This window comes from Kogia breviceps, chromosome 2 (genome assembly GCF_026419965.1).
Source record: "Kogia breviceps isolate mKogBre1 chromosome 2, mKogBre1 haplotype 1, whole genome shotgun sequence".
In the NCBI taxonomy this organism is placed as follows: domain Eukaryota; kingdom Metazoa; phylum Chordata; class Mammalia; order Artiodactyla; family Physeteridae; genus Kogia; species Kogia breviceps.
This window is the reverse complement of record NC_081311.1, coordinates 78,243,656-78,269,237: the sequence shown is the minus strand read 5'-3', so window position 1 is coordinate 78,269,237 and position 25,582 is coordinate 78,243,656. Positions and strand designations below refer to the sequence as shown.

At 39.0% G+C, this 25,582-nt stretch overlaps 1 protein-coding gene across 7 annotated transcripts in view; it reads left to right on the top strand.

Moving 5' to 3' along the window:
- Window positions 1–25,582, top strand: part of RYR2 (ryanodine receptor 2) — a 746,950-nt gene that overhangs the window by 413,284 nt on the left and 308,084 nt on the right. For all 7 annotated transcript variants that reach the window (XM_067025663.1, XM_067025662.1, XM_067025661.1 and 4 more), the window contains 7 exons: window positions 7,577–7,695; window positions 8,042–8,175; window positions 9,708–9,949; window positions 13,829–14,021; window positions 15,064–15,280; window positions 17,251–17,355; window positions 21,421–21,524. In XM_067025663.1, coding sequence (XP_066881764.1) covers window positions 7,577–7,695; window positions 8,042–8,175; window positions 9,708–9,949; window positions 13,829–14,021; window positions 15,064–15,280; window positions 17,251–17,355; window positions 21,421–21,524 — 1,114 coding nt within the window. The remainder of the gene's footprint in view (window positions 1–7,576; window positions 7,696–8,041; window positions 8,176–9,707; window positions 9,950–13,828; window positions 14,022–15,063; window positions 15,281–17,250; window positions 17,356–21,420; window positions 21,525–25,582) is intronic.

Here is a 25,582-nt window from a genome sequence, read left to right as displayed (position 1 = left end):
TGTTCTGGGATTATTTTAATTTTGTTTTATTTTGCAAAACTCTTGTGACCATAGGTGAGAAAATAATGTCCTAGGGGGATTGACATTGTGCTTTCCAGGTCAGTTGGTTCTCCTTGTTGTCCTGTGACGAGGACACTGGGGGCACAAGTACAATGGCTTGCTCTAACTTCTCATTGGCCTTCTATGCTGGAGTGGCTCCAAGTCTAATTCTATTCACTCCTTCTCTCAAGTGGACAAGGTTCACCAGGGAGCTTGTGCCTACTTGGTATGAGGTGAAATCCCCAGACTAGCTTCCTCCTGGTAGGTAAAGTCAGACCAAATACAGCACTCCTGCTCTGTGGCTTGTTTCCAGTTTTTCCATACAGACCCTTGACAAATTTTGTCCAACCGTAGACAGCCCTGGGCATGATCCGTGAATAGAAAATAGCACAGTCAACTTTGATCCCAGATGGAGAGCTTCCCTAGTTTGGAAGCCAGGTAACAAATGTGTGAATCTATCGATAAAAAGCAAACTGGGGGCCTCCCTGTAGGCGCAGTGGTTGAGAGTCCGCCTGCCGATGCAGGGGACGCAGGTTCCTGCCCCGGTCCGGGAAGATCCCACATGCTGTGGAGCGGCTGGGCCCGTGAGCCATGGCCGCTGAGCCTGCGCGTCCGGAGCCTGTGCTCTGCAAAGGGAGAGGCCACGGCAGCGAGAGGCCCGCGTACTGCAAAAAAAAAAAAAAAAAAAAAGCAAACTGGGCCATTGTACTTTGATTACAGAAAACGAGGTGAGGAGCATTCTCTACCATCCCAGCACTTGGATGCTCCCATTACTATTGAGTTCCTTCCATCCATTTTGTTATATCCTCAGAGATTTTTCTTGCTCATGAGAATATAAATGATTCAGAAAGTTACAGCCATAAAAGTTTTAAGGCAAATAGCTGAATATTGCTTGTATTATATGTATAATGCCTTGCCCCTTGATTTTGCATTAGGCACAGTTAAACCAGTCCCTGCCCTTAAGGGCTCATTGTCTCATGAGAGATTGATATGAAAGTAAATAATTTTAATAAAATGTGATCAATACTGCAAAGAAGGAATAATTCATCCCTGGACGTTAGTAAAGACTTGCCAAATGAGGTGACTTTTTGCCTTTGCAAGATGGTTCAGATTTTGCAGTCTCAGAAAAGGAAAGTGTGTTTAAATCTGAGATTAATATGTGCGAAGAGTCGAAGGGGAGAAAGATCCTACAAGCTCCACCAGGGCTTTGCAGGCCTTGTTTACTGCTCATCCCCGTTGCTTGGAACAGTGCCTGGTAGGTGCTTAATAAATATTTATGATTAATATTTAAGTAAAAGTGGGTATTAATCATTCTTTGTAGGAGGAAGTGGTGGGAATTGAGGCAATAAAGGAAGGTTAAACCATCTAGAATAGGGACTGACATGCTTTTAATGTATTGTTGAATTTGTTTTGGTTATGTTTTGTTGAGGATTTTTACATCTGTGTTCATCAGGGATATTGACCTGCAGTTTTCTTTTCTTGTGGTGTCCTTGTCTGTTTTTGGTATCACAGAAATGCTGGCATTATAAAATGAGTTCGGAAGTGTTCCCTTCTCTTCTGTTTTTTGAAAGAGATTGAGAAGGATTATATTAATTCTTCTTTAAATGTTAGGTAGAATTCATCAGTAAAACCAACTGGTCCTGGACTTGTGTTTGTTGGGAGGTTTTTGGTTACTAATTCAATCTTCTTACTATTAATCAGTCTACTCACAATTTCTGTTTCTTCATAATTCAGTTTTGGTGCATTTTATGTTTCTGAGAATTCATTTACTTAACACATTTCTCAGTTTGTTTCTGTGGTATCAGTTGTAACATCTCTTTCATTTCTGATTTTATTTGAGTCCCTTCTCTTTTTCTCTTGGTGAGTCTAGCTAAAGGTTTGTCTGTTTTGTTCACCTTTTCCAAAAGCCAGCTTTTAGTTAAATTGACCTTCTCTGTTGTCTTTTAGTCTCTATTTCATTGATTTACACTTTGATCTTTGTTATTTTCTTCCTTGTACTAACTTGGGCTTTGTTTATTCTTTTTCTAGTTTGTTGAAGTGTAAAGTTAAGTGGTTTATTTGAGATTTTTCTCATTATAGGCATTTATCACTGTGAATTTCCCTCTTAGAACTGCCTTTGCTGCATCCCATAAGTTTTGGTATGTTGTATTTCCATTTTCATTTTCTGCTCTGTTTTTTGCTTTTTCTTTTGATTTCCTCTTTGACCCACTGGTTGTTGAGTAGCCTGTTGTTTGATCTCCACAGATTTGTGAATATTCCAGTTTTCTTCTTATAATTAATTTCTAGTCTCATAACCATTGTGGTCAGAAATGATGCTTGATATGATTTTAATCTTAAATTTATTAAGACTTGTTTTGTGGCCCAGCATATTATCTATCCTGGAGAGTGCTCCACGTGTGCTTGAGAACAATGTTTTCTGTTTCTTTTTGTTGGAATGTCCTGTATATGTTAGTTCAGTTCATCTGGTCTAGTGCATCATTTAAGGGCAGTTTTCCTTACTGCTTTTCTGTCTGGATGATCTATCCATTGATGAAATTGGGCCATTAAAGTCTCCTACTATTATTGTACTACTATCTGTTTCTCCCTTTAGATCTGTTTATATTTGCTTTATATATTCAGTTGCTTCTATGTTGGGTACATAAATAGGTAGCAACATTATATCCTCTTGTTGGATTGACCCCTTTATCATTATATAATGACCTTCTTTGTCTCTTATTACAGTCTTTGTCTTAAAGTGTATTTTGTCTGATATAGGTATAGCTATCCCAGCTTTCTTTGGTTTCCGTTTGTCTGAAATTTCTTTTTCCATCGGTTCTCTTTCAGTCTGTGTGTGTCCTTACATCTGAAGTGAGTCTCTTGTAGGCAGCATATAGATGGGTTGGTTTCTTTATTTTTAGAGAGTATGCCAAGACCTGTCAGCATCTCAAAGAGGAGGATCTCAGAACCTAGATTCAGGCTGATTGAAAGCCAGACCCTCAGGCAGCAGCCTTTAAAATATGCAAATATACCTCATTCAGGGGAAGACTGGGAGGTGGGCATTTCTGTCTGCTCTCTCAGTGTCAAATCTTGGGGTGATAGCTAGGTAAGAACTGTTTCTGTCTTTGCTACTATCCCACTGAAGCCTTGAACATAAGCCCCACTGGCACCAGAGCCAAGCTGTCAAGGGGCGTGTCCTTTGGTTCACAGCCATAAGAGCTGGTGTGTCAGACATGTACACAAGGTCCTTTCTCAGAGACACCGATGATCTGGGGTCTCAAGGTGTGTGCCAGACCAGAAACCTTCCCCTCCAGCCAAAGCTCCAGGACAGCAAATAGGCCTTTTTACAGAAAATTGGGGTGGGTTTCAGTTGGCTCTGTCTGTTCTGTGCCCTGGGCAGGGTGTTATGCTTTCATGGAACACACAAGCACAGGCCCTGCTGGTCATCATGGCCAGGTGATGAAGGGGCATCCCTGTGCATCAGGGCACTAGGTGTAAAACGGGGGCACCAGTCATGCACAGAAGCTCCCTCCAGGAGATACCCACGAGCAGAAGCAAGTCAGTTGGGGAGCTAAAGGTGGTGCCCGCCAACCTCCATCTCTGGAGAGAATTCCAGTTGGTCTCCAGATTTGTGTTAAATTAGATGCCTGCCCCTCGGGCCAAAGCTTTAAGGTAAGCAAATAAGCCTTTTACAGAAAGACTGGGTACTTTTGGCTACCTCTGTGCTGCACCCTGGTGTAGGTGAGTTCCTGCTGCCCCTTTAGGGACTTTTTCTCCATTTGCTATAGCCTCATGGGTCTCGTGGACGCAAGCCCCATTGGCTTTCAAAGCTAGATGTTTAGGGCGCTTGCTCTCAGGTGCAGGTCTTAAAGTAGGGGTGCCAGATATGGGGTTCCAAGCCCTTTGCTACTCAGGGAGAAGCTTGGGGTTGTGAGTTACTTGCCGGTTGTGGGTTGCTGCTTGGGAGTGGGGTTTACAGCGAGATTGTGTCTCAGCCTCTCCTACCTGATTCAGTGTGGGGTGTTTTGTTGTGTTTGCCTGATGTATAGGATTCACTCAGTAACGTTTTTAGTTTCTTTCAGAGGAAATTGTTGCATATATACATGTAGATATGGTATATTCTTGGAAGGAGTTGAGTTTAGAATCCTCCAATGTCACTACCTTGAACCAGGACCTAGAAATGTTTCTAACTTTAAGAGTTAGGTGTGCTCATATCATAGAGTGTATGTAGTATTGGAATAGAAGTACAGTTGACCCTTGAACAACACAGGGTTTGGGGGTGCCGACTCTCTGGGCTGTTGAAAATACAGTTGGCTCTGTATCCACAGTTCCACATCCACGGATTGAACAACTGTGGATCATGTAGCACTCTGGTATGTATTTAGTGAAAAAAAAAAATCCGTGTGTAAGTGGACTTGTGCAGTTCAAACCCATGTTGTTCAAGGGTCTCCCTCATAGATGAGCAATAACTAGCACTAACATCCTGATGTAATAACTTCTGGTGTTTTTATTAGGATTGCAACTATGTAAATAAGTATACTTTATATAGTTGCAGTCCTAATATATATCCAATTTTGTATTTACTCTTAAAAGTTTACATTATAGGGCTTCCCCGGTGGTGCAGTGGTTGAGAGTCCGCCTGCCGATGCAGGGGACACGGGTTCATGCCCTGGTCCGGGAAGATCCCACATGCCACGGAGCGGCTGGGCCCGTGAGCCATGGCCGCTGAGCCTGTGCGTCCAGAGCCTGTGCTCTGCAACGGGAGAGGCCACAACAGTGAGAGGCCCACGTACCGCAAAAAAAAAAAAAAGTTTACATTATACATTATGCATTTCTGTGTTATTAAAATTTCATGAATCATTTCTATTAAGTTTATTAAACTAACCAAAATATTTTGTCTTACTAGTTTGGGTGGGTTTTTATTTTTTATTTTACATTTTGTAGCATGTTCATAATTCTTTCATTCCAGTAATCCTGTTATGATTTACCAAGTTTTACAGTTTTTCTTTGAGAATCTGACCATAAGTGTTCTGTACTCTTGCCATTCCTGGGTCTCACTCAGTGAATTTAAATTTTAAATGTCAAATCATCTTTAGTCAATTATTGCCACTTAATATTAGCTCTGTTTCTCTGTCTCATTTTTTTTTAACCTAAGTGTTTGAGCCATATATCAGTATGATTTAAATATATACATAAAGCAGCCTAATTAGTTTTTATTTTTGAAAATGTCTCTTTTGGTGTTTCTAGTTTTCCTTTAGGAATTTCTTGCTTTAAAAAGTAAAAGCAGTTTATTTGCAGTTTATTCCAACAGTTAAAATTAAAAATACTTTTCTCTGACTTTTTATTGTCAGCATTAGAGGCAGTAGTTCTTTTCATCTAGGTGTTTATTTGTTGGCTCTGACCTGGTCCCACTGGAAAAAAAAAAAATTAATGTTAAACCCAAAACTCTGAAACCCTTCCATTAGAATAGGCTGAATATGAGAAAAATCAGAGATTTATTTTCACATTGCTATTCTTGCATTTTGTGATACATGCTGTTCTTTCCAAAAATCTAGTCTTTAATCTTTTCTGATATATTTAGGTTTATGAATGCTATGGGCTTTCGTGAATGTTTATTTACACGAAGGATTTATTTTTCTTGATCTTCTACTTGTTTTTTTTCTTAATGGTTATGTTTTATAGCAGAGATTGACAAACTCTTTCTATAAAAGGCCAGACAGTAAATATTTTAGGTTGTGGCACTATAGGACTTTGTTGTTGCAGCCACTCAGCTCTGCCTCTTTAATGCAAGAGCACCATTTGTATTATTTTGTATATTTCTCTTGTTTTGGAGACTAAGAAACATTTTCTACTACAAACCTCCAGGAAAGTGAAATGAGCTCCATTAGTTAGGATGCACTGCTGCAGGGTCATACTTTTAGTTCCAAGAAGATATTGGACAAACGTGCGTGTAAACACAGTAGAACTTTATTTATAAACATAGGCAGCCACATGCTCTATAGTAATAAGTAATAGGGAGAAAACAAAAAACCAAAAACATCAGGATAACATATGACTAATCTATTAAAAATGCTTTTCCCAGGACTTCCCTGGTGGTCCAGTGGTTAAGACTCTGCACTTCCACTGCAGGGAGCGTGGGTTCCACCCCTGGTCAGGGAACTAAGATCCCGCATGCCGCACGGTACAGCCAAAAAAAAAAAAAAAAAGCTGTTCCCTTTCTGTTATTTTAATTTCTTTTAGCTTGGAATGATGGAGTTTATTTTATTGCTTACCTTTTTAATAATAGCAGAAATAGTTTCCATACCCTTATATAAAAATCTTCTTTAATTTATCCATCAGCCTGTTGTATTATTATTTTCTGCTCTCTTTGATTTTTAACAGGCATGGATTATTGGAATACAGCAACAAATTTTGAACCACACCAAAAATTAACTTACATTTTGGGGTATTTTTTCATTGAATGTGCATTTATATTTCAAAAAATTAAGTCATTGGTGAAGAAATTAGTATTAACAGCCCTTGTCTTGGTTTGGATCAAGTGTCAATTGTGACAGTAATAGTGAATTACTTCTATACTCTACCATTTATAAACCTGAGCACTTTACATTTATTTTCCACGAAAGTGATCTCCATTTGAAATGAATAAACCTTTCTACAAGGTTCCTCTGGGACCCTTCTCAATACTCTCAGAGATGTCAGACAGTAGCTCTCAGACAGAGATCACACTTTCTAAGTGTTATGTCTGATTGCTACAAATGAACTACATTCTCATTGTAGACAAGGCAGGCTTGCTCTGAAAAAATAAATATACGTGTACCCATTTAGCTTTTCAAATTCACACTAAAAATTCTGATAATGAGACTTATTTTCTAATTTCTGTTTTAGACTTAAGAGAAGATGTATTCCATTTTATCTTCTCTGATAGCTGATACCTAAAAATATTACCCTTCTTTTTCAGGTTTTGTATATTGTATATTTCTGTTTATTTTTGTGTTAACTTGTATGTTTCTCCTGTTCTGCAAACCAAGAAACATTTTCTGCTATAAACCTGCAGGAGAATGTGATGACCTCCATGGGTTAGGATGCATTATTGCAGGGTTATGCTTTCAGTGTCCAGAAGCTTTGTAAGCTGGCCCTAACCTACCTGTCCATCCCCTACTGGCTTTGTACCTCAGGCGCATGAGGTATGCCCCCCACTCAGAACTTCATTCAGCACTTTACCGCCATCTTTTCCTGTCTGGAAAATGGCCATGAATGAGTTCTTCTCTGGCCCCACTTAAATGTGCTTTCTTTCATTTCTCTGCAGGCAGAATTACCTGCTTACTCAGCTGAACACTGTATATTTGCCTTGTCCTCACTCGACATCATCTTTGAGTATCAGCCCTGTGTTTCAAACACCACCTGTCCCCTATCACAGGTGCCCTGTGCCCAAATGCATTGAGCACATGGTAATTATATTATGTTCAGTCAACACCTGAATAAACACATAGAGAAGAGGAAAGCCACTGATCATTGTAGATTGGTTAATCATATTTCCCCCCTTTCTTTGTTTTCTCTTTAGGTATTCTTGAAGTTTTACACTGTGTGTTAGTAGAAAGTCCAGAAGCTCTAAATTATATTAAAGAAGGCCATATTAAATCCATTATCTCACTTTTAGACAAGCATGGAAGAAATCACAAGGTAAGTGAACCATTTTATTGCCAGAAATAAATTCTGGAATAATTTTAAAACTATTTTTTTTTAAAAAAGATAATTTTTAAAAGGTGTGTCAAGTTTTTCGTGAGTGTTTTTCACCTTTTAATTCCAATCAGGTAATACTGCTTAGTGCTTATGCATAGCCTCAATGGGAGGTTGGAGCAGTTCTCAATTTATGTACGAAGGAAAGTTGGAAAATAAGTGGACACGTGGCTGTAATGTTTAAAGTGACTGGGTCAGCGGTAAATGGAGGGAGTGTGTTTGTGGAAATTGCTGCTGACACTTGAACCTGAGAAGGGAATGAGAGTCTGAAGTTGGCTTCTCTTTTCAGGTTCTGGACGTCTTATGCTCCCTCTGTGTTTGCGATGGGGTAGCAGTCCGTTCTAACCAGCATCTCATCTGTGACAATCTTCTGCCAGGAAGAGACCTGTTACTGCAGACACGCCTCGTGAACCATGTCAGCAGGTAGGTTCAGCGAGCCCGCGTCGCCAGATAGGTAGCATAACAAAAAATGCACGTTCTAGCTTTGTCGCTGAAACATCGTATAGTCTGTTTGTTTGATTAGAATCTTTTACGTATTTCCCCAGGGAATAGTGTAGGAATTTTTTCTACCCATCAGATGAGATAATAGATGACCCAAGCAAAATACACATTTATTACAAAAAAAGGTATAAGAGCTCTCATTCACGTTCACATGTAGTCGAATTATCGTTGTCATCAGGAGCAGGCTGACAGTGATACAGGGATATAATTATATTTAATTATGTTTTACATCTTCTTAGAACATAACTAAAAACACTATATCCTTCAGTACCAATGGTGAAGTGCCTACTATGTATAATAAAGACATTGATTTCAAATGTCCAAAGTATAATAAATTCTACAAACAAGCAATAAAACTACATTTTCAGTTAGATCTACCTTCCAAGGTATGAGACATTCATTGGGTACTTTGTGCCAGCCACAATGCCAGGTGCTTTACAAGTATTCTATGCTGCTTGTGTTTGCAGAAAGTGTTATTGTTATCTATGTTTTATAGATTAAAATGTTGGAACTGGAAATGGAACTCAGGTCTAACTCCAGAGACTGAGCTCTTTACCACCACGTCATAGTGCCTTCCATATACAAAATAATAATAATAATTACAACAACAATAATAAATACAGCTTATAATTAAGGAAATGTTATATGTGGTAGTGATAATTTTAATACACTGTGTTTAGCAGCTATCCAGGAAATACTTGCTACTTCACTCTGGTTCAAAAAAAATGTAGGGTTTAGTGTATATTTCTACGTTGTGATTTGTTAAAAAAGATTGATTTAAGACTTCCTTTGTGGTTCTTTATATAATAGACCTGTCGTTAATGAGCAGTATTTTCTGAGACTTTCACTAATCCCTAGTATTAACTTAGGGTAAAAGTTCTTCCGTAAAATGCAATTAAATACAACTAACTAGAAATTATTCTTTTCACAGCAGAGCACAGAAAACAACAAAGATGATTAATCACGTTGGTTCCTTCACTAAGACTATGACTTGTTGCAGCCCCAAACTCTGTATGACACAAAGCTTAGCTTAGGCAAATGTCTTTATGTCCTGGATTAATAGTAACTCCATTAGGTCCGAGGGCCTGCTGTGCTATCCTGAGTGCCTCCCCTTAAATATGATGATAGAAAATATGCTGAAGAGCAATTAAGGAAAAATAATAGACCCTTGAGTGACATTGCCAAGTTATTCCAGAAGCAGACATCAGTCTCTGAATGTTAACTGTAAGGTCGGCTGTCACTGCAGACTTCAGTGATTGCTTCAGTAATTTGTTGTACTTAAGGAAACATATTTAATATGTAATATATGTCTTTGAGAAGCAGGACTAATTCAAAATAGCACTATGTAATATATGTCTTTGAGAAGCAGGACTAATTCAAAATAGCACGATGTAAGTTAAGACAATGAAAGGTTTATTCAGATTTTCTCACACACTATTCCCATCTCTTTAAAGCATGAGACCCAATATTTTTCTGGGTGTCAGCGAAGGGTCTGCGCAATATAGGAAATGGTACTATGAGTTGATGGTGGACCACACCGAACCATTTGTGACCGCCGAAGCCACTCACCTGCGAGTGGGCTGGGCTTCAACGGAGGGGTACTCTCCCTACCCTGGAGGGGGCGAGGAGTGGGGTGGAAATGGTGTCGGAGATGACCTCTTCTCCTATGGATTTGATGGCCTTCACCTCTGGTCAGGTACGTAGTATCCATTCTCTTTCACAGTGTTTTTGAAGGAAATGTTTTGCCCTCACTGGACATTTCTAAAAGCTATTGGTATTGGTGCTGTTCATATCAGGCACATTTATTTCAGAAACGTAACACTGAAATGATGAGAGTGTTAAGTAAAAAGCAGAATTTCACTAGGGGAAAAAGAAAACTCTTACAATTACAATGTCTCTCCAAAAGACTCCTTTGCCTTTGAATGGTATACTTCAGAAGTGGCTTTCTGATTCATGAATCAAGTGCAAAAACTTAAATGTTTCCTACTTGTTTTAATTGGTATGTGTGAAGCTTTAGCTTCCAATATAAAAAAGAACCAAAACCAAATCCTGGAGAATAATTGGAATAAATAGACTAAGTTCCATCTTCTGGTGGGTAATGTAATGTCAGGAATTGGTAATTTGTCAAGTGTATGGTGAGGAGTCTGCTCATAATAGAATGATGCTTTGTTTCAGAAGTGTGGAACGGTTTAAAAATGAATGAATAGTTCTTTTCACTAGCTACCACTGCTAAGCTTTGATGGTTGAAAGTATATTAAAAATGAGTAATATATAAAAATAAAAATAATACTCTTTTTTCAGATTTATTAAAACATGTGTTTTGATTGGCTCTATTTAAAAGTTTACCTTTTGATTATGTAAATATTGGAATTCATTTGGATTCTGCAGACATATGCTTGTCTTCCTAAAGCTGCACTTAGAGTGAACCTGATATAGCACATTTAACATACAGAAAATAGAGAGAGGTTCCTTACATTACAGAAAGCTGAACTTTGCCTCTCATGGGCAAATCAAGTGGTATTCATTTATTAATGCTTTATAGGCTCCATAAATTATGAAAAGAACATTTTTAATTAAATTTAATTAAACCTAAGAGTTTATGGTAAGGAATTTATAAAGAAAAGCACTCCATATAGTTGTATCGAAGAATAATACTTACTAAATTTTTCCTTTATTTGGTGCCAATAGCTCAGTAGCCTGGAGGAGATGAAGCTGTATGTTGGATAGTTCATCTAACCTGTGGGGCACTGGTTGGGACCCAGGCTGTAGTGTGGTGTGTCATATAAACAGGTGTACTGTGCTGGTCAGAAGAGAGTCACAATGCTTGTTCCAGAATTTTTCTACCCACCAAAGGCAAAGAGCCCTGCCTTCAGAAGACCTGACAAAGCTGAAATAGGGTTAATGTCTGTTTGATCACTCCACACAAAATGGGTCCTCAGATGAATGAATGAAGCATGTTCACTTGTTTTCCCATTACACAGAGATTAGGGGAAAAATGAAACAAAACATTACACTGGTAAAAAAAAAAAATGCTGAATTGCATCTCATTATTTTAGCCATATAATGCCACTTCACCATTTTCATGTTTGCATTTAGTTTGAAGCTTTTTCTGTCAACGCAGAGAAAGAACCCAGAGCTTCTGGAGTTGAAAGTGTATGCAATATGCCTTTCATGGCCAAGTATCTTTTAAACAGTGATAAGAGCAACAAAAATATTGAGTAAATCTATGCATGTATCACAGAAAAGAGGATACATTGTGGAATTTCAGGAGAAGTTCATCTTGAAACTTTGAATCAGGAGAAAATATTTGACTGTGTTTTCAAACGGCAAGGAAATATGCACTCTACCATGCCTGTAGTTGAAAGCTATGTTCTCTCAAGCCCTGGGATCTATTGCTAATTTTAGATTCAGGATCAACAAAGATAAATCTAAACTAATTGGCTTCTGACTGAGTTACCGTGGTTAAATCCACTGTAATTCACATAATCTTCTTGGGCTCACTCTCCTATTCCTTTTCTTTTTAATAGTTGAAGTAGAATTTAAAGTGTCAACTGTCTGTGATTTCGGAGAGAGAACACTTTTTGTGATTGGAGGGTGGAGATCTTCCTTGTAACCAGAATTTGGCTTATCTGCAAAAGTTTTGAGCTCTGTCTTCATTTCTTCTTCCCAACTTAAACTTTGCATAGCATTGCTAGGTTCCCCTTGTGTGAATGAGAATTGGATTGGGGCAGCAGTCCCCAGCCGTTTTGACACCAGGGACCGGATTTGTGGAATACAGTTTTTCCACAGACAGGGCTGGGGGGTGGGACATGGTTCAGGCGGTAATGGGAGCGGTGGGGAGCGGTGGGGAGCAGCAGATGAAGCTTCGCTCGCTGGCCCGCTGCTCACTTCCTGCTGTGCGGCCCGATGCCGGCGGCCCAGGGGTTGGGGACCCCTGGACTGGGGCATCCACATCCTGTGTTTGTAAGGACCAAAAGTGTGAAAAACCCTTGGTGCTTTTGGAGAATTTAAGTATAAAAGTACGGAGGAATGTCATAGAACAGTATGGGAAAGATGGGTAAGGATTCTCTTACAGGACCTATGAATCAGACCACTGCTATCTTCTTTTCTGGCTAATACAGCAAATGGGAATAGAGTTCTCATATGGATTTGATCTGAGTTTATGTAAATGCAACCTTAAAATGCTTCCTAGTGGATTCAGCAGTGTGAGTGCCATTGAAACTGTGGACTTAGGCTGGTCACTAGTGACCTTATCTCTCTTACCTGTTTCTTTCAGGCATTGCAAAACAGTTAATCGTGGTCATTAGTATTAGCATTATAATATCCCTCAGACTGAGCAATGTATTTGGATTATAGTAAATATCTGTTTGATAACATTATCAGCTACAGATCTTGATACAAACAGAGATATAGACCTTTATCTGTGAGTTCTGTTGCTTTTGTATGACTTTTTTTTTAAGAAGCTGCCTTTATTATATCCAGGGAATTCTAGAGGGACCACCTGATAACAAATGTATTGCCTGCAGATTTGAATATTGGTAAAATTTTTTAAAAGTACACAGTTTAAAATGTAGATATGCTCTACTACTGGCATTTCAGATATGCTGTTGGTAGAAATCTTGGCATGCTAGAAATTTTAAAAAGGTGTCATAAAAAATGCAAAGCTTGCATCATCAAGTCTGTTTTTGTCTTTGCTCAAATTGAGAAATTTTGTATGTTTGCATTTGTGAGCACGTGTGTTTGGGAGGATCTTACCTTCTTGTTTTCCATTGTGCCCATGAGATTAATCAGCCAAGGAGTTGAGACACAGTCAAGAATGGGCATAGGTCATAGGCTGGCTAGGGCAAGAAATGACAGTTATCAAATATCATTTTCACGCCTCAACTTGTATCCTGCTGTATCCTACTTAAGAAGCCAACCAAGACCTTGTATGAAATAAATTACAGAACAACAACAAACCAGCTGACATGTATTGTCTCTCAATAAACAATGCACAGATGAGCACATTTTCTGCTTTCATTATCCCTTTATATTTTTATTTTATAAAACAAAATGGATTTAATCTTTGAGAAGGGGACTGAAATAAATACCTGCTGTGTCTGAGACTGTTCTTATAAACCATTAATTTAATCACCATAACAACTCTACAAGGTGATGGCATTTGGTTTACAAGAAATCAAGGTTTATAGAGCTTAAATAATGTGCTGATGCTCATGTAAGTAGTAGGTGATAAAGTAGCAATTTGACTTCAAGCCTTTCCCTAGAGATTTTCCCCTGACATGATTATATTATCAGCTGTAAGATGATATCAGCGTCAGATATCATCCATCTGCCTGCAAAAATTTCTGCATGTCAGAAGGTCCATTTTACAATAAAGATAACAGCATGGCTTCTGAAAAAAGCAACAACTTTTTTGGTAAAAGATTTGACATATAACATTAATATGCATTCAAGATTTAGTCTAGTCCAGTACTGTTCAGTGATGCTCACTGCCTATTCAGATCTTTAACTCAGGTTCTGAAGATGATTCTCTGAGATAAAGATGCGTTTCCCTCCTTAATGTGCTTCCCCATAGGTTGTATTGCCCGTACTGTCAGCTCACCAAACCAGCGTCTGTTGAGAACTGATGATGTCATCAGTTGCTGTTTAGATCTGAGTGCCCCAAGCATCTCCTTCCGAATTAACGGACAGCCTGTTCAAGGCATGTTTGAGAATTTCAACATCGATGGCCTCTTCTTTCCAGTTGTCAGTTTCTCTGCAGGAATCAAGTTAGTATCTCTATGTGTTTTGGTCTGTTTGCCTTCTCACTTCTCATTCTTTCATGGAAGACTCTGCTTTGCTGACCTTCTCTCTCTCACTCCTGGGTGTCTGTCCACAGGGCATTTTGCCCCTTCCTTGAAGGGTGAAGATAAGATTCATCTAAGAGGGGAATCTCAGGAGGCTGAATCCTTTGTTCATATAGCCAACCATGTAGATATGCAGTCTGCTGACTATCCTTCTATCCAGTGTTCCCGAAAAATTTCAAGTCCATTTAAGTTCACTTTTTTATTTAATAAGGGTAAATAAACAACGTTGCATTAAAAATACCATTTTCTCATCTTTATTTTCATTAATTTTTCTTTTCATTATATTTTGCCACCCTACTCCAAACCCCCTCATTTCTACAGAAATCACATGTTTTTTGGTTGATCAGGTCAAGATGACTCCTTTCCATGGCACCCTCTACCTGCTGTACTTGTAAATTACCTGCCTGTGGTCAGCTGGGTCAAGGTGGTTTCCTCTAACCCTTTGCTTTTTTGCTATTACCAGATGGAAGAGAAATTAAAGTGATAATTTAGTATATAGAAGTATCATTTGAGTCCCCTTTAAGGAATTTCACCGGGAAATTGGACTGTGACTATTTTTTTCTTCTTATCAGACCTCATCCAGCCCTGCAATTTTAAGTATACAGATATTTAGATCAAGTCTGTTCTTTCTCTGCTGATTATTTGGGCGCCTTGAGACATTAAATGACCAAATACTATGAACAGGTATTTCATTCACATAGGAATATGGTGCATATGCTTTTATTATTTCTACAGAGAGTGATAAGTTTTTGCTGAGCCATTAACATAATTTAATCAGGTTTCACTTTTAGGATTAGAGGCTCTTAATCTCTAAGGTACTGACATTATGGTGGTACTTAGGGAAAAAAATGTGGCTTCTGACAAAGCTAATTTTGTACTCATAATTTATTCCCCGTATTCTGTTGATTAGGAAACTTTCCTGTATGCCAGAGATATAACCGGCCCCGACTTGCATCCTTTTCAGGGTACGCTTTCTGCTTGGGGGGAGACATGGAGAATTTAAGTTCCTTCCTCCGCCCGGGTATGCTCCTTGTTATGAAGCTGTTCTGCCAAAAGAAAAGTTGAAAGTGGAACACAGCCGAGAGTACAAGCAAGAAAGGACTTACACACGGGACCTCCTGGGTCCCACAGTCTCCCTGACACAAGCCGCCTTCACACCGATCCCCGTGGATACCAGCCAGGTACCCAGGTCGTCAGCTGTGATGGCATCGTTTGAATTGCAGTCATTCCCATATGCAGTGGCTTTCAAACTTTTGCCTGCAACCCATACGAATGCATTTTACAGTAATACAATTTATATGTATCATTGGTTTCATAAACTAATGCTTACCCTTAACATGTTCACTTAGCCATTTGCCTAGTCTATTCTATTTTGTTTTTTGAGGGTGGTTTCAAGCCAGTAAATTGACTTTATAATGTATTAATGGGCCACAACCTGAGGTAATGCATACTAATTTTAGAGTGTTGTTTTTTTACCTAGGGTAGTGGTGGAGTTTTCAATTTCTTCTCCCATCTAGATACACTTGGTATTTTGAAGTGATTTAACTGACTTTTATCTTGGGTAGAGATTGAGATCGTGAGCTCTAGGATTATGATCAAAATATCAAAATGCCTGGCATCAATTGTATGCTCTGGGACTTGAGAAAATTACTCATCACATTCATTGGGATGTTCAGAGCACATTTGACATAGTTAATAAAGAACACATTGGCACGATACTTTGCAGATAAGCACCCAAGCAATGTTAGCACCCAAGCAATGTTAGCAGTTACTCTTGCTTTTCTCTTTCATAGACTTGAAAGTATCCTGACACTGACAATGAATTAAGTATTGCTCTGTTTTAATGGTGAAGTAACTTCATTCCGGTTGGTTAGATATTCATAGTTTGTTCATTAGCTTTATCTGAAATAGAATTAATAGCAGGCCTCAGAAGCTTCTGTTGTTTGGTTCCTTGAACCATATTTCTTGTCTCTCCCTGCTGGCTCTTTATATGATGCAGTAACGTAAACAAACAAGCTTTGTTCATGGCTAAAATTCAGCTTGTGTTGCCCTCGCTGGAACATGGCAGGGTGTGTATGGTGCCACCAGAGTTGAGCGGTAAGCACGATTGGAGGATGGAAATGGACTGGAGTGGACAGTGGGGTTCTGTGCTGTCACTAGCACATTTAGGGTTTCCTGAGCCCTGGATAACCACTACGGTTTGGAGGGAAGGAGACAGGGATGGCCTGCCCCCTGTGGAAACTCTGCCGCATCCATGGGTATGGCGGGCAGTTGCTTGCTCTCTGTGTTGAGGGGCTGCTTGTGGGGCACGTGCCCGTGCATCGCCAGGTGTGCACAGCCAACCCCTCACCTGGAAAACCATTAGGTGTTATGAAGAGGCCGTTAAACTTCCCCTTTTTATTTTTATTATTATTTTTTTTTTTGCGGTACGCGGGCCTGTCACTGTTGTGGCCTCTCCCGTTGCGGAGCATAGGCTCCGGATGCGCAGGCTCAGCGGCCATGGCTCACAGGCCCAGCCGCTCCGCGGCATGTGGGATCTTCCCGGACCGGGGCACGAACCCGTGTCCCCTGCATCGGCAGGCGGACTCCCAACCACCGCGCCACCAGGGAAGCCCTAAACTTCCCCCTCTTTAAAGGGAACAGGTTCAGATTCTTTCACCTGAGGCTTGTATTTGGAAACCACTAAAAGTTAACAGAGGTAGGGAAAACATAAATCTCTGCCATCAGATATTTCTAGACACAGAGAGTGAGCAGGTTATCTTTTGGACACTGAATTGCCTTCATTCTAGCCGGTGGGTGCTGGCCAGGTTGGTTTAAGAACTCTGGGATGATTTCTGTTTTTAAATAATGCATATTCTGGTGGTTATACCAAATCCATTAGGACTTTTTTCTTAACCATGGCTGTCCTCAGCAGTACTCTGTTTTCTTTCTTTCTCACTTTCATTCATAATTTCCCCAAATTTACCTATTAATTGCTTAGATACCTAGTTTTACAAATTTAGATTAGATGGTTTGGAACCTTGTTATATGATTATATTTTAATGGTTGATGAGACTGTTTTATTTGGTTCAACTCACGGTGAGAACGATTAACACTGCATTTTCTTGCATTTCTTTCTGATGTGTTTTCTTTTTCTTTTTGTCAATTTCAGATTGTGTTGCCTCCCCACCTGGAGAGGATAAGAGAAAAACTGGCAGAGAATATCCATGAACTCTGGGTTATGAATAAAATTGAACTTGGCTGGCAGTATGGTCCGGTACATAATTTTGTAAATTATTTTTAGATCCTGTTAATACATCTTTCTGAAAACATAACTTCTTATGTGGTGACATGAGTTGATCCGATTGATTTTTTTCCCCTACACTTTAGTTTTTGGGCATTTTTTCTTTACGAGAGGGAATGACATTAGCGGCGGGTTCATTGAAGGATGCTTAGTTGCCTAGACAATTGAAAAGTTACCACCTTTCAGGCTGAAAGTTACATTTTTAAATCAAGGCTAACATATACAGACAATAGGCATTGATTTCTAAGGAACTCAGGGAAAAAAACTGAAATTGAAAGTGAAACCTGAAAATGGAAAGAAGTCAATTTACTCTCCTCCTCAGATGTTTCACTTCTTTTAGTCCCAATTGTACATAGCAGTGTAAGTCCTCTTGGCAAAGATTCAAGTTGGTTTCATAAGTGGAAGAGAGGCTGAGAAATAATGACTGCATGCATTTCCAAATGATTATTTTTCAGAGAACTTAGTTTACAGTTTATCAATAAAATTTAGATGAAATAAAACCAAAACAACTTCCCGTGTAATCCCAGTGTAGCATATATCATTTTTTAGCAGGACTGTGGCACACTTTCATTTTTATGATATTAATAGCCTAAGTATCCCAAAGGTTGTAACACTTTCTTATATTTGACTGAATATAGAAATGAGTGTATTCAGCCAGTGATACTTTATTACATTGAGCTTTGAATAATGACATTTATTATTAGTATTAGTGATAATACCATATGATACCTTATACTAATTAGTATGTTTGTTTATTTAGAGCTTTGCCTTTTTACATATCCTCCCGATTACAAGTAATAGGTTAATTTTCCTAACAGCACACTGATCTGTGTGGTTTTTTTTTAGTTTGACCAGTGATGTCACAGCCGGGGATTCTCATAGAGTTGTCAAATGCCCTGACAGCTAGTTAGTAGCTGTGCTGAGACTAGGATGTATGTTCTCTAGTCCAGAATTGTTTTTCACTATTAAGACTTACTCATGCATGATCAGAAAATGGGATCCTTTCATTAATCGAGTAATGGTTAGACAGTTGTCAAATCAGCAAGCACTTACAAAGTTACCCTGTTAAGTATATAGTTTTGTGCTATATTCATGGACTTTAAAAAATAGACGAAATGAGTAAATGCTAGATAAGATATTTACCATCAGTTAAAGTTAGTAAGAGGAGAGATATCTTGAAGGTGTACCTAGTCAATTGCCAGAGAAGTTACTGACAGAATTTACCACAAGATTCAAGATGAGGCAGAGATTTGAGTTACGGACACAATTTGGAGAAAGATAATTACAGGCTGGGATTTAAAAACATCTCATAACAACTCCCCTCCAAAAAAAAAAAAACAAAACCCCACACAGTAACAGGAACTGTGTAACAAGGCTTATGCTCAAGAAAGATGATTTCTGTTGCAAGCTTCTAAAGGTTGCCTAAATGATTACGTTCTACAGTGAACTTACTTATGTTTCCTCTTTTAAAAAAAAAGGAAATATAAGGTCTCATTATTTTCTATTTTTGCAGTTAAATCCAGTTCATTTCAATACCATACCTTCTATTGCTGCTGGTCTGTAGATGCTGAAAGAGAATACAGTGCCTCTGAGCCATCCTGGTTGCTGCCAGTTAGCCTTTACCTGGTCCTGGCTGGTTAAAGCAACCTTGGGCTTTATGTTTATTGGGCCTCCAGGGTGGAGATTAAGCACTCAGTCTGTTGCTGTAGTGCTGGCACCTGGCACCTTTCCTGGGACAGGGAATATACTCAAATACTTGCTGATAGAACGAAACAGTTGTTTTCTTAGGGCTCATTCTGGGCAGGCACAGCTCCAGGTATCATATCAGAGGGTCAGCAATTTGGGAGAGTCTCAAACTGACACGTGAGGAGATTTCACATTGTTCTACCATGTAGTAATTGACCTTGTGTCCTGCTTCTTTTACAAGGGCTTTCCTAAAACTCCTTTCAGATAAGTGGCTACCATCCCTGACTTTATGATCTCTGTTAGTCTAGACTTAGGTACATCCCTGTTATTATTGAGACTAATTGCATAAATTCTTTGACATTTTAAATGAAGTGGTCAGCTGTGTTTTACTTTAGAGCAATTTGAACTGTTGAGTAAGTTGGGGTTTTTTGTTTGTTTTTACTTTTTGGAAAGAACTTAGTTTCTTTAAATGTCTTTGCGATGTGTTTCACAGGAGCATCATGTGAGAGCTCTATTTTATGGAATAACATCAGGCCTGTGCATTCAGGCATTCGTGTGTCCCTTTTGCCTAGTATTCACCTGATGTGCTTGGTACTGGGGTCACCAAGTTGAAAAGACCTTGTTTTAGTCAGTTTGCCTTTTTTAAGAGCTTCCGGTTTAGCTGAGTGATAGATACACAAACAATTGCAAGCTAAGTACTGTGATGGAGATGCTAACTGTGAGGGAGGAATATTTACAGCTTTCCTGGTGAAATCAGGGAGGGCTTCCAGGAGGTGGCAAATATTTGCTCTGCTGTTCTTGTGGAAGAGCAGTGAGCCTGGAGGCAGGAAAAGGGGTCAGGGCAGAGGACTCAGGTGTCCCAGGTGAGAGGTTGTGAGTTTCCCAACTGTGTGCCAGCAGTGGGGCTGGAGAGACATGACTGCAGGTGTTTTTGAAGTTCCACTTTGGGATGTGGATAAGAGAGGGAAGGAAATCTGGGTCGACTTCTGGTTTTAACTTGGACACCTGAGAGGACGATGGGGTCAGTTACTCTCTGGCATAGAGAATAGAGAGGAAGTGGAAATTACACAAACACAGATTTAATTATCTCTGGAATTGGGCATGTTCATCTTTACCTTTATGTTTAGAATTTAGTGTTACATTTTGTAACTCTAGATTTCATTTCCAAAGTTACACACTTGAATAAGTAAATAAACTATATGCTTTTGTGTAAGTCCTGTTCATTTGCAATGATCACTGGAAAGAAAGGAATAACTATCTTGTTTTTAACTTGGCGACTCCTGAAAACTTAAAAAAAAATCCTTACTCGTGTTTACGTACTTTTTATGTGGCATTTATAAAGCCTGGTAATTATTACCATGGAGTAATTTGTTCCCTGACAGCATATGGCTGTGATTGTGGTGTCACCATGGCAGTAATGCCTGTGTAATTTAGGTCTCTAAGAAGATAAAAACCTAATTACTAATGCAAGGGTACAGAACATCTTTCTCATTAATTCATCCCTAAAATCTTGAATTTAGTTTATTCTGGTTGCTAATCCACGTTTTCAAGGATTAATATGAAAAATGGCTGTGGGATGTTAACTGACTTCGGTAAAGCACTGGAGTGATTTGTGAGAGCCAGAAGTAGCTTACATGAGGTGAAATGAACAGCTGGAACCACTTCCAAGAGTTTGTATCAATCAGTCATGATGTTAATTGACGTCTCTAATCTGTTTGGCTCCAAACACGTAAAACTTCCTGCACATCAAAACTAAGTGATTACTACACCTTCTTACCTAGAATTCATTTCAGTTTACAAATATTTGTTCCGTGCCTGCCATGTGCCTGGCATGTTCTAGGTGTTGGGAACACATTGTCAAAAAGCAAAAGAGATCAAATTCCTGTTCCTTTGGTCATACATTCTAGTTGCAGGGAGATAGACAGTAATGCAATAGATACCTAGTCTGTTAGCAGGTGGTAACTGTTACGGGAAAAGAAAGAGTAGGGTGGGTGGGCAGATTGGCATATTAGGAAGGCGGGCAGGATGAGCGTCCTTGAGAAAGTAAGATTGAAGCAAATGCTGGAAGTTGCTGGGAGAGTGGGCATGGGGGATTCAGGGTAGAGCAGGCATGGACACTGGGGCCAGGAACGGTGCCAAATGGAAGACATCAGGAAGCCCAGACAGTGCCAGGCTTGACCGCTGACCTCGAATATTAGCCGTGCCTGGGAGATGACAGAGGCAGCTTAGCTGGGGTGATGGTCTGGGTTTCCCTTCTTTCTTCCCCCTTCGCTTTCCTCCGTGCAATTAGATTATCATCGCTAGTATCTGATCTTAGAAACTATTATAGGTCGATATCCTGTTCTGTTTCAGGTTAGAGATGACAATAAGAGACAGCACCCATGTCTGGTGGAGTTCTCCAAGCTGCCTGAACAGGAACGCAATTACAATTTACAGATGTCGCTTGAGACCCTGAAGTGAGTGTCTTAAATTTCCTATTTTCCTATCCGTATTACACGAAAGAAACCAAGTGTTGATATTAAGCTTTAATTCATTTTAATTCCGGTTAGAAATTTCCATAATGCATTGGTAGATTGAATCAATATTTGTTTGGAACAGACTTTGAGCATATTACTTTATGTCTTTATGCTCTATGTAAGTATTTCCCAAAGAGTATCCTACAGATGTTAATGGGTATATGGGAATACAGGGATTTTGACATTGGATTCAGTGCTCCTCAGAATGTCAGTCATAAATTGTTACCAGTGTGTGACTAGGTAAATGAAGGTTTGAACAGGTGTTTAGAAATTTTTATACCAATTTAAGGTGTTGCATTGAGCTTTGAATAATGGCATTTATTATTAGTGTTAGTGGTAATACCATACGATACTTTATACTAATTAGTATGTTTATTTATTTAGAGCTTTGCCTTTTCACGTACACTCTCATTTACAGGTATTGTGTTAATCTTTCTAGCAGCACACTGGGCTGAGTGTTTACTATTTCAGATTTACCAGTGATGTCACAGCCGGGGATTCTCATAGAGCTGTCAAATGCCCTGACAGCTAGTTAGTAGCTGTGCTAGGACTGTGCTAGCTTCTCTGGCTTCTAGTCTAGAACAGTTTTTCACTGTAAGACTTGGTGATGCATGATCAGAAAATGGGGTCCTTTCATAAACTCAATAATGGTTAGACAACTGTCAAGTCAGCAAGTACTTAGGAAGTACCTTATTAAGTATATAGTTTTGCGCTTTTCCATCCCTGATGGCCTCGAAGAACTGGATTTGTTCCAATAGGTCACTTATCTCAAAACCTGCTTATATTCGGAATAAACCAATACTTTTGTCCTTTTTCTGTTTTGTTTCAGTTTTGTTAAGTGCAAAGAGCTAGTTCTATTGAAGTTATTTTACCACAGACCCAGAACATAAAACTTAGACACTGTTTCAAATTCTAGCATTTGGGTCCAGGTATATACCTTCAAAGATCTGGTAGTGATTTTCCATATGAAAATTAACAAATTGGGCCTAGAATGAGTTTAGGTTCTACTAGTAACTTAAAAGGAAAAGGAGTATATACAAATCGAGTGAATTGAGAAACCACTACAGGTTAAAAAATGACAAAGCTTACCTGTAATAAGGAATGCAGAACACATCAGTGTGACCTCCTCTTCAGGGTCTCCTGTCTTCCTTTATGGTCTTGATGTGAAGCTTGTGCATTTAGCTTGCTAATTCACGGCCACCCGTTATTTGCCCATCTTTTACAACAAAATGTTTTTATTGAAAGTTCATGGCCTAAGATATTTTAGTTAAATTTGCAGTACGTTCCCTATAATTGTAGCAATTGACAGCTAAGCCAGCTAGGCAAATCCTAGGAAGCCTGGAATGTGGAAATCTCCATACCAATCTCCTTGGTGTGTTGAGCCTTTGACTGCTACACACAACCTAATCTCATTCCTAACAGCTACTGGTGGCTGGTTTGATTTATCATCAAACTGCAGGTACCATGGTGCTGTTGCCTATGGCTAATGCTAATAACCCTTTTCATATTTGTTAATATTTATATGGTTTTATGATGAACTAATTTCACTTGTTTCTTTAAAATTTAAATTAGGGGGAAAAGAGCTCCTATTTCTCCAAATTTCACATTATACCAATGCCAGTAGTTAAAGAAAGTACAGTACTTTATGTATTTCCTTTATTCACTTGGTTAGTTGATAGGCACTAGAACAGAGTGGGTAAGAACATAGAGTCTAGATGGTTGGATGGTCTAGATTTAAGGACTTGCTCCTACAAAGGGAATCCTAGGTTCTCTGAACCTTAGACTTTTTAGCATCAGTTTATAATGGGGATCATAGTGTATCTACTTTATGGAATTGTAGTGGGTACTAAATGATACAATATTGATAAAGCCTCTAGCACCATAATGTCTAACAGAAGAAGCACTCTATGAAGTTCAGTTTTTTCTTTTAAAAAAAATAATATACTGTGGGTGGTATTAGCAACTTCACTCATTTAAATCCTGAGGAGTGCCAAGTGACAAATAACCAAACGATTATTTCAGAATATTCCTTATTTTGGATGTTGGGTGATTTCGTGTGAATATGAATTTTTGTTGCTCTTTCTGTGATTTTTTTTATCACGTAAATTGTTGAAAAAGACAGCTTACTTCCGATTTGAATGATCATCTGTGTGCTGTACAGCACTGCAGAAGTTCTGACACCCTCTTCCAGAACAGCACTGTACCACCCTAGCCTAAGCTACCATTTTTTTAAGTTGAAGTGTAGTTGATTTACAATGTTGTGTTAGTTTCAGGTGTACAGCACAGTAATTCAATTATACATATATATGTATATGTATGTATATTCTTTTCCAGATTCTTTCCCATTATAGTTTATTACAAGATATTGAATGTAGTTCCCTGTGCTATACAGTAGGTCCTTGTTGGTTATCTATTTTATATATAGTAATATGTATAAATCCCAACTTCCTAATTTATCCCTCCCCCCCTTTCCCCTTTGATAATCATAAGTTTGTTTTGTATGTCTGTGGGTCTGTTTCTATTCTGTAAATAAGTTCATTTGTGCCTTTCTCTTTCCACTTTTTAGATTTCACATACAAGTCAAATGCCATGATATTTGTCTTCCTCTGTCTGGCTTACTTCACTTAGTGTGATAATCTCTAGGTCTACCCATGTTGCTGCAAATGGCATTATTTCATTCTTTTTTATGGCTGAGTACTATTCCATTGTGTATACGTACCACATCTTCTTTATCCATTCACCTGTTGAGGGACATTTAGGTTGCTTCCATGTCTTTAGCCTAAGCTACCATTATTCTCCACCTGAAACTGTAAAACGGTCCCGACAGATCCAACTGAAGTATTAACCTAGCTCTTCTCTTACCCATTCTGTACTCTGATCTTTTTCAAATATTTAGTGTCATTTCTCCCTGGTTGAATTCCTTTAATGGCTTCCCATTGCTCTTAAGATAAAGGAAGTACCTTAATTTGCCCAATGGTCCTGCAAGGTCTTGCTTCCCTTCTCACCAGCATCATCATGTAGGAGGCTGCTCTTCTTTTTCCTTGCTTGCCATCACACTAGTCATTGTTTTGCACACCTGTTTGCATGTTCCTTTCCCCTTCTTTAGGTCCACTTCCTGGAATGCTCCCCTCCATGCCCTGTTCTCATACTTTACATCTCAGGTCACTTCTTCGGGAAACATTTGCTGAGCTCCTTGACTCAATAAAGCCCCCTTTCATAGGCACTCAGCCTGTTTGTACTCAGCATAGAAACGGTCCAGCTATGTATAATCACAGGATGGCCTCTCTACTCCACCAGACCTAAGTTTCTTGAGGGCAGGGCTCTGATTTTGATTTTATTCACCATCTTTTGAACTTTACACAGAGCTCCGTAAATATTTGTCGAATGAATGAAGCAATGAATAAGCAATAAAGCTCAGTCTCTAGCCAGGCTTTTATATACCAAATGGTTATCATGGACAGGGTGCTTCCGGTTCTCTCTGTGGCTTTGTGCCAGTCTGTTTCCTCTTCTTGTCGGTGGCCATATACTTGAAGTGCTAAATTGCAACATGAACCAATTATTGCCACTTAATCTTGTAGCAAATATGTGCTGAATGCATATGCAGGTTACTGGGGGAAGCACAGGAATCAGATGGAGAGCCCACCTCCAGCTCATCCTTTTCCACTTCCCACACTCTGTTCCTCTCTGCTAACCTCTGCACAAGCTCCACAGCTCACGCTGCGCTCTCCCCACCCGCTGCAGACTTTAAAACCACTTTAAAAGGGTGAGTTGAACGGTGTTAAGTCAAATAAAATGGTTTTAATAAAGATAATATAAAGACCAAAGAGTTCTTATTCAGAGAACTTGGTGTGGTTGATAGCATTAGACTTTTTAAATGATCCGTTGTTCTCATTTAAAAGTCTCTTTGGGTTAGACATAGAGTTCTTAGATACGATACCAAAAATGCGATCCGTAAAAGAAAACAAAATCAATACATTGGATCTCATTGAAAGTAAAAC